General features: G+C 39.0%; 1 protein-coding gene across 1 annotated transcript; it reads left to right on the forward strand.

Moving 5' to 3' along the window:
* Positions 1-9,714: 9,714 nt before the first annotated feature.
* LYPD6B (LY6/PLAUR domain containing 6B) lies at positions 9,715-13,764 on the forward strand (the record flags this gene model as incomplete). Its single annotated transcript, XM_082313993.1, has 4 exons — positions 9,715-9,829; positions 10,979-11,077; positions 12,023-12,153; positions 13,600-13,764. 4 exons carry the CDS (start codon positions 9,715-9,717, stop codon positions 13,762-13,764), a joined length of 510 nt encoding a protein of 169 aa, XP_082170119.1.
* Positions 13,765-15,737: the final 1,973 nt, after the last annotated feature.

Raw genomic sequence — 15,737 nt, forward strand, 5'->3', positions numbered from 1 at the left:
ATGATGGAAGTGTGATTTCCCTTCAGCTGCTATACGTAGTGATGTGATTCCAGTTCTAGAGCATGGATGTTTATGAAGGGGAACGAGAGAAACTACAAAATTCATTATTTTCAAATAATTTTAATGACATATTATTGTATTTCATTATTAATGCTTAATACCAAGTTGTGTCTACAGACATGGAAGCTATGTGCTTCTGCTCCAGAAATTTGAGCCTTAGAGGAAGAAAACAGCGCAGCGTTTGGGTATTGTTGTTGAAGATATGGTGTATATGTCAACACAGCTTTTGTGAACCTGTGAAAGGGAGCTTTTTATGTTTGTATTGTCCCTCCCCTTGAAATGAGGGCAAATCCCGTTTCTCTCACAGTGCAACAGAAGGCTGAGCGAGGCCGTTCAAATAGCAAATTGTGCCAAATACTGCTTGTGGGGAAGAGTTCTCAGCTAGGAAAAATTGAGATTTGCGTTTTTCTCTTTTCAGCTGTCTGGATTAGGGTGTTGATTGCAGGTAAATGCCATCTTACGCTAGGTCAGATTGGATGGGTCAGTGGTTTATTAAGCCTAGTTCATGTCAAGCGTTTCAAAACAAACAAATGACTCTTAAGCCTTTTTGGGTTTGTAACTGTAAGGAATTGAAACAGACTTTGTTAGGACCCTTAGAAGAATAAAACCTTTTTCTCCTTACCCCTTTTCATCTCTTGCTTTTGCAGAGTTCACGTACCTCTGGATGTATCTTCCAAGTAAATCTCTCCTTAAGAAGACCATGCTGTAAGATATGTGTGTAGATATATACTGTCATGTACATTAAGATTTTCCTAAAAGACATCACCAAAAGCACTCTCATCAGTGCTAGCTTCTCTGCTCACCTTTGGTGGCAAATAATAGGAGTGAAGAGTTCAGCTAGAAGGGGTTGTAGAAACCAGAGTACTACAGAGAGCCTTGGCTCGGAAATGGCATTTTCATCATCTCTTCTCCATTAGTGGTTGTAGCTCAAGTAGAAAAATGTACATCTGTAATTTAGGAAGCCGTATTTGAAGTATCCGTTGCTTCAGAGTGGAGTAGCCCGAGATTTCAAAGAGAAAACTGGGGGAAAATGCACAATTTGAGTTCATCTACTGAGAACTACATCTGCAAGGCTATTTGCTCGCGGTGTTATGTCAGCTTGTCTAGGGCAAGGCAGAATAATGGAAATTATTCAAATATTTGATCAGTTTTCAGTGACGGAAAGTATGTGCCTTAGAAATGTGGAAGAGTAATGTGAAGAGAGGGGATTTTGTGCACGAAACATTTTTCAGAACTGTAATCAGTGACACTATGATGAATTTTCTGCTCGAAACTAGCTATGTTACACTGTTAGTAATGGTATATGTGATGTACGACACCGAGCTGCGGTGCAGCTCCGTAGGCAATACGATTTCAAGGGAAGTACTTCGTACGTCAGTGCGGTGGTTACTCCTGTAGTAGACTCTGTATTGACTTGACAGCAATCAGAATTTCACTCTTTCCCTACCTCCAGCACATCTGCAATGCAGATCAGTCCTTTTAATAAGCACAAACATCATGTAGGCCATGAAAATATAACCTGCAAAAGATTTCTGCTTTTAAAGTTGCATTTTCAATACGGAGTTTAGTGTCGCAGGAGTTTGTTGCTGCAGTTCCCTGGGCATAGTATAGCAGAACTGGGAACGACTGGTATCTCTCCAGAAGCGTTTGCAGTCGTTCCTGGTGCAGTCAAGGAGATTATATTGTTTATGATTTCAAGGATTGCATAGGAACAAAAAGCTGATAGAAACATGAGGCAAAGATAGTATCAGACAAGTACCAGCGCTATAAATTTCACACATTGAACCCTGCCAGTATAAACCAGTGGTTGACTCTGTGTGTGGTTTGTTTCAATTGCAGCGCAGATAAGTTTGTGCTACTCTCTTAAACTGGCATAAACTGGTGGTGGAAGGGCATTGCTGACCATTTTCTTGTTACTGGGAAAGTGAAGGCAAAATAGTCCCTCTAGTGTTGTGTTATTGTAGAAAACATAGTGCCTGTGGTTTAAGCGAAGCAAGGACATTTTGCCATGAGAGCTTGGACCCTGACACTTGGTACAGTAAAACTGGGCAAAGTTACTTTAGCTTTTCTTCATATTCTTTCAGTTCAAAATTTAAGTTTGTACTGGCACATATGCGATGCTGAACCCTTCGTGGCTTAGGAAAAAGTTGCAACTAAGACTGGAGGAAAGGACAGAGGGACCAATTTTTTTGCAGCCTTTATTCTTTCCAAACAGCTCGGGGAAAAAACAAACAAGCAAACACCCCACAAAAACCCCCAAACACCCAAGGCAGCGAGATCGTGACCAGGAGTAAAGAAGTGAAGGCTGATGTCAGTGAATTCTCTCCAGACATCAGCATCAGGTAAAAAAAGAGCACGCTTTTCAGGTTTATGAACTCAGGTGGTGCCTAGCTTAAATCTTAGTTTTAAAATACAACCGAATGGGAAGCTTCTGAAAAATGTTCTTTGTGATGCAGAAACTGTCATACCTTCTAATTTGTCTGATCCCACAGGGCCATTCTAGGCTCAAACAGATTTTGGTGAATTTGAAGTAGGACTGGATGCAAACACTCTTTTCTGCTAGCAAATCTTTTTTGTGCAAATCTTGATTTGACATTTTAATTTGAAAGGGAATGTAGTATTTATTTCACAAGTGGAAATCATGTACATTCTCATTTCTGTTATCTAGACTCTCTTGTGTTTTATTGTCTAGAATGGTATATGTAACTTTATGGCATATGTAACTGTATATTGAGCATAGTTTGTGTTAGAAATAGAATTTCACTTGGAAAAACAGGCATTAAAACGAAGGCTTATTTCTGAGGCTGAATTTAACTGGCTGAAGACCTGCATTTTCCATTTAATAATAATTAGTGGATGTTATATAAAAATATACAGATATCTCTTGACTTCATTGGAGCAATGTTGTTGTCCCACCTCTCTCATGTTCTAAAACAGGTCTTGAAGGACTTCATTCTTGGGCAACATGCAGTAGTATTGCCTTCTAGTCTTGCTGAATGTGAGTGACTTTAGCCTGGCAGGAATAAAGAGGTCTTTTAAATATTGACTGTGGTCTGGAGCTAAACTTGTAGAAGGATACTGAAAATCAGAATTTTGTCGTCTTCTTTCAGCTGGTTGGGTGTTCACTGGGGCCTCTGGCTAACGTAAACTGGGGCCCCAGTAGCTTGCGTACAGAGAGGTCGGTCTGCTTAATTTCTATCCCACCATTTGCAGTGAGGCCTAACTAGTTAATAATGGTCTGATCCACTGACATATTTAACAAAATATTCTGTAAAATTAATATCGTTAAACTAATCTTTCCAGAAGTGCTCTGGTGAGCTCAAGGGAAGAAAAAACGCTGCTTATTCCTATAATCTTTTTTCTCTAGAGTAATATTAAGTTCCTATTTCCAGTCTTGCACGGAGAGAGATTTAAAGTGGTTGCATATGTGATATATAGAAGCTGTTACAAGCTGAAGTGTAAAACTTTTGGTCATCGATAGCTTTGACAAAGTGCAGTACTTTGAGGAAATTATATACTTGCAGAAGGGAATAGGAAATTTATCTCTCATTAATGGATTTTTATTTATATATATATTTATATATATAAATATTTGTAAATATATATATAAAAATATTTTAATGTATTTATATATATTTATAAATTATTTTCCAAAGACAATCAGGGATTCTGAATTTCAAAATAAATGCCAGTGCTCAAGACTAGTTTTTGCTGAGCAGTTTTGGCTCTGAAAGGAATGAGATGTAACATCACGTAATGCAATTGTCATTCCATGGATCTTCTCTTTTGTATGAGCTTAAAAACAAATACATGCTTTATCTTTGCAAGTACTTCACCACAACGGTACTGCTCAGATCTATCACATGAATCATACATTAACTTTTTCAAAATCTTTGCAGTTGTAGGTATTGTGTAGCCAGACACCTCCATGTCTCGCAATCGCTTACCATCACACCTTCCCATGCCAGCATTATACCCCAAGCTAAATGGTGTTGTCGTTACCAGATCTGTATGTGTTTTACTTTCATAAGATCTTAGATAAAGAACTCTATAATTTCTTGTAATTAAGACCTAATTTAATTCCAGGCATGGTTAAGTGTGCTGTGGGTGAAGATAAAGAAAGGTGTTGTGTTTAAAAATAATTTTGATAAATTTTATTGTGTCAGTGTTAGTAGTTGCAGATGTCTGTCAATGTAATGTAAAATCTGTTTTCCTGTGTTATTCTTTACTAATGATAACATGCTGTAAGGAAAAAAATCAGAAAATAGAAACTCAGTAGGTAAGAAAAGGTAGAACTTGTGTAACAGTTCTAATTTGCAGATCTGTAATAGTATTTGGTTTGTTGGGGTTCTTTTTTAATACTTCAAAATATTTCCTTTCCCCCCGCTTTTTATTTTAAATGTGCTCCACCTATTTCCCAAGGAAAATGAAGGTTTTTCTCTTGTTCATTCCATCCATTTATTCACTCTCTGAGTTTGAAGGAGGGTAAATGGTGGCTTACAGATCAAATTAAATGGTCTCCAGAGGGAAACATGAGAATGGCAGTATTTGTCTGAGAAATGGGGAAGGCAAGGAGCTATTTTTGTCCCTTTCGATAAGTTGCAGTGTCAGTTTTGGCTGTTCTGGTTCGTTGTAGGAAACACCTGATGATGTCAGGTGTTGGTTTTAACTTTTTCAGCCCTTAACATACATACCTTTCTGCCTATGTATTTCTAACTCTTATGTCCCGAAGTGGTATTTAACAAGCTTAACATAAGCATTTGCAATTATCTAATAGCACCTGAAAATTGCTTACTAAATGACAGGAGGAAGTTTCATTTGCATTCCATATCTGATGTTAAATCTGCTAATCCTCCACAGAGTTTGCCAGGAAAAACAATGTAGACAGACTTGAATTTTATTAAAATCAGAAATCAAGCACGCTGCTTCCTACTCTGCTGTTACACGCTGCGAGATAAACCTTAAAACCTTCTGGAATAGATTAATTATTTCAGCCATTGTATTCCTCATTGTTTTCTTGAAACGCGCTTTAGCCCCAAGTTCTTTACCGAGCATATGTTAACAGCCCTCGCCGCTTGGGTCTTCTTCCCTCACCCCAGGAGAGGTATGTCTCCATGTTTGCTCCTGTTTATATAAGTTTATCTTCCATATTGTGACAGTTTTTTCCTTCATTAATGAGAGTTCCTAATTGGGCATGATGAAATGTTTACTCATGCTACTAGATAATATTATATGAAAGCACAACAGAGATAAGAGACTATGAAGAAAGTAAGCATTTAAAAGATTTTGGATAAGATATGAAAGCCATTTTTTTGCCAATATTTTCCTATTTTATTTCAGAGTGACTTGTGGCGCAGCTGTGTAACTAAGACTAACTCAAACGCCATCCATTATTTATTGGCCTGGTTAGCAAACAAGGACACCTTTGACTACAGCAAATGGTGAGGTCAATTTACTGTGCTTTACGCCAACTGAAGACTAGCTTTTTTGTACTTATATTCTCTAAAATTTTCCATTTGGCATGAGCTTCTCTGGTGAAAGCAATAGGAATTTGGGGGAGGGGAGCAGGAGAGAGCTTGAATTTGTAGAAAGCTGGCACAAGTGTAATTGTGCCTTTTATTTGCTACCCAGGTGCATCAGATCAAGTTACAGACCAGGCTCCCCATAAAGGCAAATTTTCCTCAACCCAGTAGAAGCTGCAGAAAATACATGTTAAGGAGATAAATTTTGCAACTGTTATGCATTGAAATGATTCAATACCTTGTCGTCCTACAGAATAAAACTGAAAGAATTAAATGCTATTGAGCTGGCTGAAATACACTGAAATTTGCTCCTTGATTAAAACTGGCTTGCCAGTTTAAAAGTAAATTGCTTGTGATATTCGACGGGCATAAACGGAGCTATTTTGCAAGGGATCCGTGAAGGATGTCAACACTAGAGGCACAAAAGAGATTCTTCTCATGCTCTTACCGACAGCGCTCAAGCAGCCTGTGCGCATTAAGGGCCCGATGCTGCCTTACTGGAATCGGTGAACACTGGATCCCTGATTGTCCAGGGACGCAGAGATTGCGATGGTACCGAAAGATCACTGCGCCACTGCCTCCCAGGGCTGGGGCAGCCGCTGATCCCGGCACCGGTAGCTTCGGAGCAGGCTTGCTTTGGCGCAGCGTTACCGTCCCCTTCCCTCTGTCTTTCTCCAAGTGGACAGGCTGAGCAGGGGGAGGTCGGGAAAGGTGGCTCAGCACAGTAAAATTTTTGCTGTTAAAAGCAGCTTTAATCTCTTTCTGCGGAGTAGTGGGATAAACGGGATGAATGTAAGAGTGAGGGGCTGTACGGAGTCAGGCAAGACATCTCCTCGTTCTGCGTTCGGACTCCCGGCATGGACGACAGGAGATACCTACGGGGAAGAACAGGAAAGGACAGCCTGTAAACAGAGTGACAGGAGGGATGTGTCGTCTGCATCAGAGAAAGGGGACGTGACTGAAGAGCTGGCTAATTCAGTTGTGCGTAATTGCGTTTCATATTCTGTGCTTAGGGGGTATTTTTGTTTTTAAATCGCCATGTAAGAATTCTCCTCTGTGTGGGAAATGAAGATCTCTTAAGTTAGCCTCTGTGCATCTTTAGCTGTTAATTTTTTCTCATATTGGCTATTTTCATGGAAAGTATAATTTTACAGAAATGATGCTAATGTATTTTGTTTCCAGTACGTATGACATTTTATGATTACATTGACTTTAACTCTTCAACTCATTCAGGGTAACGGTTATGATATTAATAAAGGGGTTTGGTGCACTGCGGTGCTTCCTTCTCTTGGTTAAATCATGGAAACCTGATCCAAAATACCTTAAAGCAGAGAGCGGGATGGGATAATTTGGGGAATTATTGTGTATGAAGAAAAGAAGAAATGCGTCAGCTGGAACAGAAATTCTGCCACCTCTTGACACTGGGATAAAAGGTTATTTTGTGAGCAAAAATTGATTTGAAGAATCTTAGATACAGACAGCAAAGGACGGAGTTTTTAAGCGCTAACTTAAAATGAACCGCGTAAAACAAAAGGAACTTGAGGGAGAGATGTCTCCAACATAAACTGATAGAGCTAAAAATGCTAGAGGAAGGAGAAATTCAGTTGGATAGCATGTTGGACCGTTCATAAACTGTAGTAGCAGCACTGTCTCCTCTTTTCCCTTTCTCCTGTCCTGGATAATGCCGCATTCTGCTGATCTGTCTTGGAAGATATTAAAGGGTCATGAAACAGGCTTTGGAGGTCACAGCTCAGTGACAGAACATGATGTGGGCTGACTTGTCAGCAGAAGAGCATCCAGTCGTGATGCACGGGTTTGTCTCTCAACAAATTGAACCCCTCCTCCCTAAAATTAAGTGTACATTTGAAACGTGCACCTCGAGCATGTGCTAGTGAGGCAAGTCAAGTGGGTTATAAACAGCCCGTCCTTAATGCTGCAGAATATCACTCTGCAAATATCGTGTGCTTAACTGGAGAGAACTGTAACTATGTTTTAGATTTATTTCCGATTTTGCAGTGGTGTTAGGGATTTGACCAACATTTTTGTGTTTGTTTCAGTACGGAATGAACTGTGGGGGACCTGTTTACTTCATAGTTTGCTAATAATCTCGAATCTGGAGGCTGATGATTGTCTTTGCTCTTTTAGGTTACCTTGCTGCTGGTTGGTGCTTCTATTTTTGCTGTAGCATGTGTTGAAAGTTTGGATATCTCAACAGAGTATGAAATACATATTCATCTGGTATAGTCTGCTCCCACCCAGGTCATTGCCTGAATGTTTTTCCCTTGCAAGAGAAGTAAACTCATGCTCGTGGAAGGACTGAGTGTCTCCTTGCTCCACTTTTTGTCTTTCATTTGTCTTTTATGGCATTGGGGTATCCCCGGGAGGAGGGCATCTGTGTATCTGCAATAGGCTAGCACTCAATAAGGAAGAGCCATACTGTGTCATTTAGGTGCTTCTTTGGATATTTTGTTATAGAAACCACCACACTTGTAGGTTTCTATCTTCATTTTCAATATAGATAAGGACATACAGTGTTTAAGCTAACTAGTTCCTTCAGGACAGAATTATGATGATCAGTCACTGTTTGTTTTCCACAGATTCTTCTTAATCCTTCTTTAGATCTTGGGCTATAGTCAGAAGAAATCTGGACCATCCACAGAAAATAGTCTTGGAGGTGCACTGCAGGTACAGGTATGCTATGACTTTCTCAATATCTACTGAAATATATTCATAAAGCCATGATTTAGAAGACAAATCTTAAGTAGGATGGCTAAACTCCCAATGCATCGAATCATAGAATCATAGAAATGTTAAGGTTGGAAAAGACCCTTAAGATCATCGAGTCCAACCGTTAAAGTTGGATTTTCTGGATAAGAGTTGGATAAAGTTGAATTTTCTGTTGATTGGTTTCTTGGCACAGCCATCTTTCAAATAATTCCTGTCTGTGTCAATTGGAATTAAAAAAACAAACAAACAAACAAACAAAAAACCAGGAAAAAAAAGGAAGTCCTTTGACTTCTCTGCCATGGTCTTGAGTAGCATTTTCGGTTCAGTGCTTGGATTCGGCCAGAGCTTCCTGCGCAGGCGTGGGGTGCATCTACCCAGGCCTGTGCAGGGTGTGCAGAGAGGTTTCTGAATGAATGTACTTGGCAGCTGAAGCAACGTCTCTGGTTTGGCAGGAGCCTCCACTCAAGCTTGTTTCTCCTGCTGGGAATTTGCATGGGCAGAGAGCCATTTAATCTGATTATACTTTTTAATATCTGAACTAGGTTTCCAGTATCACTGGAATTTGCCATATATACCTGTGTGTGTGTATGTATGTATCTGTGTACATCTAAATGTCAAGCTGACCAAAATGTTCATTGATTAGTTCTTCTTCTCTATAAAGCCTTACCAAAGTACCTGGGGAGCCCCAAATAAACGTGCAAAGCACACCTAAAACATGGATCTCATCTCTCTTTGCAATTCTCCAAAACACGTGTAACATCACCAGCCATCTTCCTTAGCGTTTCCTTGGTATGCACTTTAAAAAGAAATAAATCTAAGTTACACTCATGATCTTTAATGCCGTGCCACTGATAAGTGCGCTTACAATTCAGATGATGTAGCTTATCTGAAGTCAATAGACATACATTGATCTCTATCAGATAAGGAATTGGTCTTGGGTTCTAGGCTGTTGGTGTGAAAAATGACGTTTGTCTGCATTTTGCTTTCTTTAATGGTATTGTAATCCTGTCTGTTTCGAGTAGGATACAAAGGAGCTCTGTTTTGGTGCTGATTTTTAGGAATGCTTACAAGGAATCTGTAAGATTGACATTGCTCAGAAGGACAAATAGATTAAGGAAATAATGTTAACTTTTTTAAGTTTGTGGAAATTTAGGTACTCTGTACAGGATCCTGGCCAGCAGAAGGCAGTAACTGCTCAGCTTTGCATTGTTCCTCATTGCATGCTTGCTTGCTTTAGCCATCTTCACAGTCCAGATCTGCGGACTGAATTTTCAAGGTTTCAGAAGTAGTTAATAGGAAATTTATTGTCCTGCCTGCTCAGTTCTTTATGGTTCCCCCTAAATAACGTATTCCCTTTCTTTCCTAGGCCTAAGAGTTTTGCCTTTCATGTACGATAATACTCAGCATGTTGTTATTCTGTCACATGCTGGCCGGAGCCTTTCTTCCGTTCCTCATCCTTTCAGGAAATCGGGTTTCAGCTGAGAACATCAACTTTTACAATGTCAGACCTCCACTAGACCGTAAGTACACAGTTACGCTTTTTTTTGTGTATGCAATTGTAGCTTAACGTTTTAGTTAATTGCCGTATTCTTTCAATCCTTTGCTTTTTAGGTGTTCGTCTTCTTCAAAGATAAAGGATAAAAAGTTTAAAATAAAACTTTTGCTTTTCCACCCACAGCAGTTTTGTTTATTTCTAAGATTTTATAAGTTGACTGAAAGAAAACAAACAATTGCATGCATTGCTAAATTAAAGAGTGCATGAGGGCAATAGGTTTCACATTTTAAGTGCTTGTATTATATTTTTCTGTCTCTGAAATGTCTTCCTACAGAGCAAATTATGCAGTGGATTTCTCATAAATAATGCAGAACAGATGTTTTTGTCTTCTACCTCGTTGGGGTTTTTGTAAGGGAAAGAATAGGTGTGCTGTATGCAATTAATTCAAACTGAAGGTAATTAAAAACCCTGTGAGACCTGTGAAGCCAGTTGTCACTAATGGCATCATTTTTTTGCCTCTTATCTAGCGTCGGAAGTGTTCTATCCCTTCATTTAAGGGGAGAAGATTTTCATGATACGTATCATTAAAACAGTCAAGACAGCTAGATATAATAGCAGTATAGGCGCATCTAGGGAACTGTGCATCTTACAATAATTTATATACTTACAGAATGTAAATAAGGTTTTAAAATAGTCCTCTTGATCGCTTTGTCAAAGGGTTCAGACTTCTTCAGAGTTTCAGATCAAGATCTGAAGCGGGTTTTGAAGATGTGTTTTTTTCATCAAAGGAATCAAAAGCCATTTGAATGTAGATCGTGTTTGTGTATCTGCACAAACAGATATGCGGATGTACTACCACGTGCATATATATAAGAAGTTCTCTCTTTCCTGTTTTTCCCACCACTATTTAAATGGTATTTTGGATTGTGAGAGAGTGAAAACAGGAGGAGTTGTTTTAAAGTTCAGACATAGCAAAACCAGTTAAAAATGTAAAAGCTTTCTATAAAACTTGTTTCATAGGTTTTATTTGTCTAACGGTGATGTATCGTTGAAGATACGTAAATGTATGTAGTATGTTTTTGTAAGTATATGTGTGTACAAGCACTTACAGTATTATCTTGAATATTTTTTTACTTAATATTTGCAAACTTACTCTATTTTAATATTTTTAAAGCCACTCCATTTCCAAACAGTTTTAAGTGCTTTACCTGTGATAATGCGGTGGACAATTACAACTGTAACAGATGGGCTGAAGATAGATGGTGTCCTGAAAGTAAGTGCGTCTGGGCTAAGGAGATTCTTTACGATAGTTAAATTTGCCTCTCCCTGACTCAGCCATCTTGTAGAAGCCCAACTGCATAGGAGTAACATGCCAACACAGTGGTGCCCTCAGTTATGTTATTAGTAATACTGAGTCATACAGTTTCTGCTGAGGTGGATATTTTGACCATTTCAGAGTGCAAAGCAACAGTGAAAAGTTATTTATATCTCTCTATATGTATACAGCATTTTATATAATATATAACAACACATTATTAATATAGTAATTAATGCATTATTAATATATCAATAATATATTCATTAATTATGTGTGTGTATGCGTGTATCTATAGCTACGTGCTTCCTAGGAATTAATTTTAAAGATGATGTTTAAAAAAACGTAAGAATTGCCTTTGTAGCCTTATCCCCTTCCTTTTGGATACCATCCCAAGATATAATGGTCTCTCTAGGCTACACGCTTGCTTGTGAGCAGCAAAACCTGAATGACTAGGGATCATACTTGTATGAGAGAATGATAGATACATAGAAATGAAGGGAAATATGTTTCCTCGTTTTTCTTCTCAGTGATATTCACAGTGGGTGAACAGTGGGAAAGGGGAAGAAATGAACTAGAGGAATGAGGAAACATCCGAAACAAATAAAGCAAGAACGTGCTGCAAAAAAGAGCAGAGAATGGAAGATGAACGTAGATTATAGTGCTAATAAGTAGTTTAAATGATAGCAGCCTTTCTGGAGTTTTGAAGGGTCAGTTACGCTTAAGATTTCATCACTAATTAATTTCTTGCTAAATGGTATTTTGATCAAGTTGAAAAATGGCTTTATACAAATGAAATAAGTCATTTTTATTGGAATATTTTGCTAAATTGTGTGAAGTTTTTAAATCCTGTTAAAGGATGCATGCTTTATGCAAATAAACATTTTTAAATTTATTTTGTAGGTACGCAGTACTGTTTGACAGTTCATCTCTTCACAGACCATGGGAAGAGTACATCAGTCACCAAAAAATGTGCTACTGGAGAAGAATGCCATTTTGTAGGCTGCCACCATCACAGAGAAAGTGGCCACACAGTAAGCACTACTCTTTGTATAAGAGCAGCAGCTTGGTTTTGAGGTTTGCATTTCAGTACTTGTTTTTCCTGCTGAGCTGAAGAGGCCGTGCCAAGATTTAAGTATTCTGCAGTATTTAACAATAGAAATATCTCCAGTAATGAACAACAGAAATCAAATTCCTGCAACAGAAGCATGACAGCCCCCATCTTCCTACTTTCCTATTTGTGCTGCTGTGTGACAGGATGTAATAACAGCTTCTAAAGAAACACCTGAGCTTTCTGGAGCGTTGCTAGCGTGTGCACGGGCCTTGGTTTCTGAGTGCTGAGTAGGGTGCCCAGGTAGGCTATGCAACCTGCATCAGCGCTTGTGCTGCTGCAGCTGTGTCACCGTCAGCCCTCGGGCAAGCCAGACTGGGAGCGGGGTAGTCCAGTCACGTCTCTGCATAACGTAACCTGGATAACACTGCGCGGTGCACAAAGCAAGACTGTATTTGTCCGTGAAGGCGATGCTCTTGAGCGTGAGTTTTTGTTCCATGACAAAAACCTAGAACTGCTGCCTTCTCCCGTCCTTGGGATGCTAGGTAAAAGTTCATTTTAATAATCAAGCATATCCCACCATTGTATTATTCACTGCAGTAAAGTATTATCCACTAATTCCTTAATAATTGAGAACGATAGCTATGTTATTTTTAACACGAAAGATTTCAGACACCAAAGACGAAGCAGGCAACGTCGATGTTAAATCTAAAAGAATCTGTATGTTATCTGAATTGACTTCCATTGTTTCAACAGGTTTTGGTGGACTGAGGGCATGAAATAACTATGCAGCCTGCCTTCCGCTGCCTTTTATCTTGTAAGAGTTCTCGTGCCTTTGGATTAGATAAAAATTGGCATTCTCTTGGCTTTTCCAGTAAGGAGTGTCAAGTAAGGGAAATTATTTTCAGATTCCCTCCTGAAAATCAGCTGTGTCAGTGGTTCTCTGGCACTAGAACACTGCAAAAAGAAAGTCTGAAGTTCAGCAGGCAAAGCTACACTGAATACAAAAGCTTGAGGGGAAAAATGAATGGGAACAGAGTTTTTACAGTCAGAATGTTTTAGCTTAAAAAGCTGAAACTTGAGACATTCAAATGCATGTTTTTAGCTCGTGTTAGAAGGGGAAAGTGCTGGAAAGTTTTCTCTATTTTCTACAGCGTTAATGAACTTGTCGGTACAGCTAACATGGCTGTCTTGCATCACATCACAGTTTCGAAGCCCAGCGACAGCACTAGGTGATGAGTTACCCTAGGAAGGCTGCGGTGCGTGATTTGGAAGAGAAGTTGTAGCGTGTATACCCTGTCTGCTGCCTTGGCTCAGGCTGCCGGGTGGAAGCGATTAGTCTGTTTGGCTCTAACCGTTGAAAGAACATATATCTCTAAAAGCCACTGCTGAACTGCCCTATGTCCAGTGATCTCCTTTTTCTCAACAGGAATGCGTTTCTTGCTGCGAAGGCATGATTTGCAACGTAGAAATACCAACCAATCACACAAATGCAGTATTTGCTGTATTGCATGCCCGGAGAACGTCGGATGGCAGCAGGCGGACGGTCAGCATTGCGGTGCTTGTGTCAGTCATGATGATGGCGTTGTCGTGATGCAGCGTCCTCCCGTTACATCTGCGTGAGAGGGTCCGCCTTTCTGTGGGCCGTAAGAAACTGTAAGAAGATTGTTTCAGTATGTGCAAGGAGAAATCACTGATACTACTTAATTACAGAAAACGTAAGGGGACGGTGGAGAGACAAGTGTACATCATGAAGTCCTTGGATATTTGAGTGAAGATACTTCATATGGCCTGCAGTATTTAAAAAAACCAAACACAACAACCCACTGGTTGACTAGGCAGTGGAGTAAACTCAAGTTACTATAATTCACTATTTTATCATGAAAATGCACATATGCTTGTATGTTTTTTGAACAGAGAAAAGTGTCTGTAGACAATCACGTTCCCAGGTGAGATAAAAAGGAACTTCCGATGGACGATGTGCCAGCAGGTATCTCAATGGAAACTGTTTTTAAACTGTTTTCCATTGTGTATAAATAACACGGAGTTTCTTGTCTTGATCAACGGGTGTATTTAAGCTTATCTTTAGTTATGGTTTTCATAGAGAACATATATGAGAGATTTTTTTTTCTGTTTTGATCAGAGCTATCATTTCTACTGTAAATAATACAAAATAATACTTTATATCTTTCTTTTCTGTAAAATGTTGTCTCACACTCAGAATTTAAAACAGTGTGAAATTATGTAGAATTTCTGTCTAAAAATGATGAACTGTTTGAGCACCTAAATCAGAATTCCTTTCCCCCCTTCAAAGAGATTATTTTCTTGCAACAGAGTCTCACCTCAGCTGTATCTTTTTCTTTGTGATATTGTTCAAAGCGGTGGTAGTACCACGACTTTGAAATTGCAGCTACGGTCAAGCAGCTACGTTATCACAAAAATTGTAAGTGGGCACTTGGTATAAATAAGGAGAGAAGTCTGCTGTGTTCTCTCTCAATTTGCAGGAGTTTCTCCCAGAAATAATGTTGTCCTTGATGGATCTTCAACTTGTAAGTCAGCACTGCTGGGTATCCCAGACCTCTGGACATCATCGTTATTGTAGCTTTGCCACCCCCATTTGAAAAGTTTGGGCCAAGATCCTATTTTTCATTACAATATTGGGGGGGTTAATGCGGTTTATTTGCATGGTTTGACTGTTTGACTCCTTGTCATTTAGATGTTCGTCTAATGATCGTTTAGAGTGTTCATCGGTTAGATGAACAGCTGCAAATTTGACAAATAATAGAGTTTAGATTACAGTTAGGTGTACTAAAACCTTCTTTGTTTCCCTTTGTAAACGTTGCGATGCAGACCAGCGTAAATAAGCTGCTTGTGTGAACTCTTACACCTTCTAGCGCAGAACAGTGCTTTCCAGGGCTCTGATAGATTGAGCTGTTATAGTCTGGCCTAAACACAGTCTTTACTAGGTCGGACTTACAGTGTCTGCATTGGTTACTTCATCAATGCCTATGTTCTTTGCGCTGCAAACGCCCTGACTGTAGAGACCAGCAGGTACTGATGTTATATGACTGCTTAGTATGCTTTTATGTGATCCAGAATCCTAACAGATTTCAGCTGCTCCTTTCGCCCAATTGTGTTTCTTCCAACTCCCCACCATTTTCATAAACCTTCTCTGACAACCTAAGATATTGCAGCACAGCTAAGGATTTGACCTAGCAAGGTTGAAGAATCGCATTTCACTTATTCATTTATTAATTTACTGATATGGTTACAAATAAGATAGATTGTTCTGATCTTTTTCTAGTGGCTCTTTTGCATCTTAAATGAGATGCTTAAAATTATTATTAACTGTTGAAATATTTTTCAGGAAGGACGGATCACTAAAACTGACTCAAAATGAGATTCAAGACTGTTCTCTGAAAAATTCAAGTAACTATAAATTGGGATTTTTTAACATAAATATTGGCTTGATTATTTGCTATTTTACATCACTAAATGTATTTAGACTAGCAGTTGAAAAACAGATTTTAAAATGTTTTTCCTTTTGTTTACATTCTAAAATTGCCT

This window comes from Platalea leucorodia (assembly GCF_965183815.1).
Source record: "Platalea leucorodia genome assembly, chromosome: 5".
Classification (NCBI taxonomy): Eukaryota; Metazoa; Chordata; class Aves; order Pelecaniformes; family Threskiornithidae; genus Platalea; species Platalea leucorodia.